The following is a 1354-nucleotide window of genomic DNA, read 5'->3' on the forward strand; positions in this document are numbered from 1 at the left end:
TATATTTTTCTACTATCACAAACGATATGAACACGGGACTGGGACAGTCCTGTCCCGTTGATTTTGTAGCATTTCACAACGGCTTGGGACACAACGGGACTGCTTTGTCCCGTCCCAATAGGTGCGGAAGATTACTCTAAATTCTATATGTTACAGATTTGGGACAGGACTGTCCCAGGACAGTCCTGTCCCAAATCTGTAACATATAGAATCCCAGGACAGTCCTGTCCTAGTGCGGAAGAGGGTTAATAGGTATTATAAAACTTCGACTGAAGTAGGCTACCAGTGACGTCAAAACCGGATGTCCACGACTTTGAACTTTGACTTCATAGGTCATGGCGTGACACTTTATAGGAGGTAACTCTGGATGTTAGTTGTCTTCTGCGCTGTTGGTTGAGATGGCGTCGTCAACCAGAAAAAACTCTGAAGCCGGTAATGTTTTGAAAATGGATAAAGTTCTGCAACCTGTCACATGTGCCGGCAATAAAAACAAAACAGCTTTAGACCCGGATCCACCTGTGATTCCAAAGAGGAGGTTTGTGAACATAATTAAATAAGCTTGAATTTTGGCTGTGTCAGCATCGCATTATTATTATTATCATTATCTCGTCATCTTTCAACTTTGACTTTGTCTTGATTATAATTATGTGACAGCCGCAGGGTCACGTCTTTACATAACAAACGCACGAAAGTCTAATGTCTACGTGCACGATTTATCACTCTTTAAAGTGACACGATTTTGCTTTGTTTCCGATAATAATAATCCCATTCTACTTTGGTAAAAAAAAAAAATTCAAATTGGGTTGAACTCAATACTCAACTCAATGCATTGACTTTGACTTTGACTCACTTGACTCACAATCACAATGAAACCCATATCATCATTATAAAAAAGTGCTTTTCAACACGATTCTAAGGATACCAACATTTTGAAAATCAGGGAAGCCTTCCGAAAGCTCCTACATCCTCAGTATTCTTGTTTTAGTAGGGGGTTTGGGAGGGGGGAAACTTTTTTTTATCCTAGAGAGGTGGGCCTTTGGCCTACCAACCTCCGCTGCACGTCCAACTCACCTTGAGCATGCATTCACGTAAAATATAAAGATTTTTTTTAAAAACCTACCTCTGTTTCAAAAACTAGCATCTTTCAACTTTCTAAGAAACATTTTGATTTTTCAGAACTTTAGTTCGTTAAAAAAATACCGGCCAATCTGACCCGTTGAGTCGAATGAAAACGAAATTTTGTTGTTTACACGGTTCAAAGGAAATGCCGTAAATAAGCTTTCATGGACTTCCTGTGTTGTTTTTATAGTGTCACGTGACCGTTTTGAGAAATTTGTCGTCTGCTACAAATAAT

At 39.4% G+C, this 1354-nt stretch overlaps 1 protein-coding gene across 1 annotated transcript in view; it reads left to right on the forward strand.

The window, feature by feature from the left end:
- The first annotated feature begins 371 nt into the window (after nt 1–371).
- The window catches only part of LOC144957972 (alkyldihydroxyacetonephosphate synthase, peroxisomal-like), a 50512-nt gene continuing 49529 nt past the window's right edge, over nt 372–1354 (forward strand). The window contains exon 1 of the mRNA XM_078889536.1: nt 372–535. Coding sequence (XP_078745662.1) covers nt 399–535 — 137 coding nt within the window. The 5' untranslated portion in view covers nt 372–398. The remainder of the gene's footprint in view (nt 536–1354) is intronic.

The sequence above is a fragment of the Berghia stephanieae genome, chromosome 12 (assembly GCF_034508935.2).
Source record: "Berghia stephanieae isolate SIO BIC M18660-M18661 chromosome 12, UCSD_Bste_1.3, whole genome shotgun sequence".
NCBI classification, from domain to species: Eukaryota; Metazoa; Mollusca; class Gastropoda; order Nudibranchia; family Aeolidiidae; genus Berghia; species Berghia stephanieae.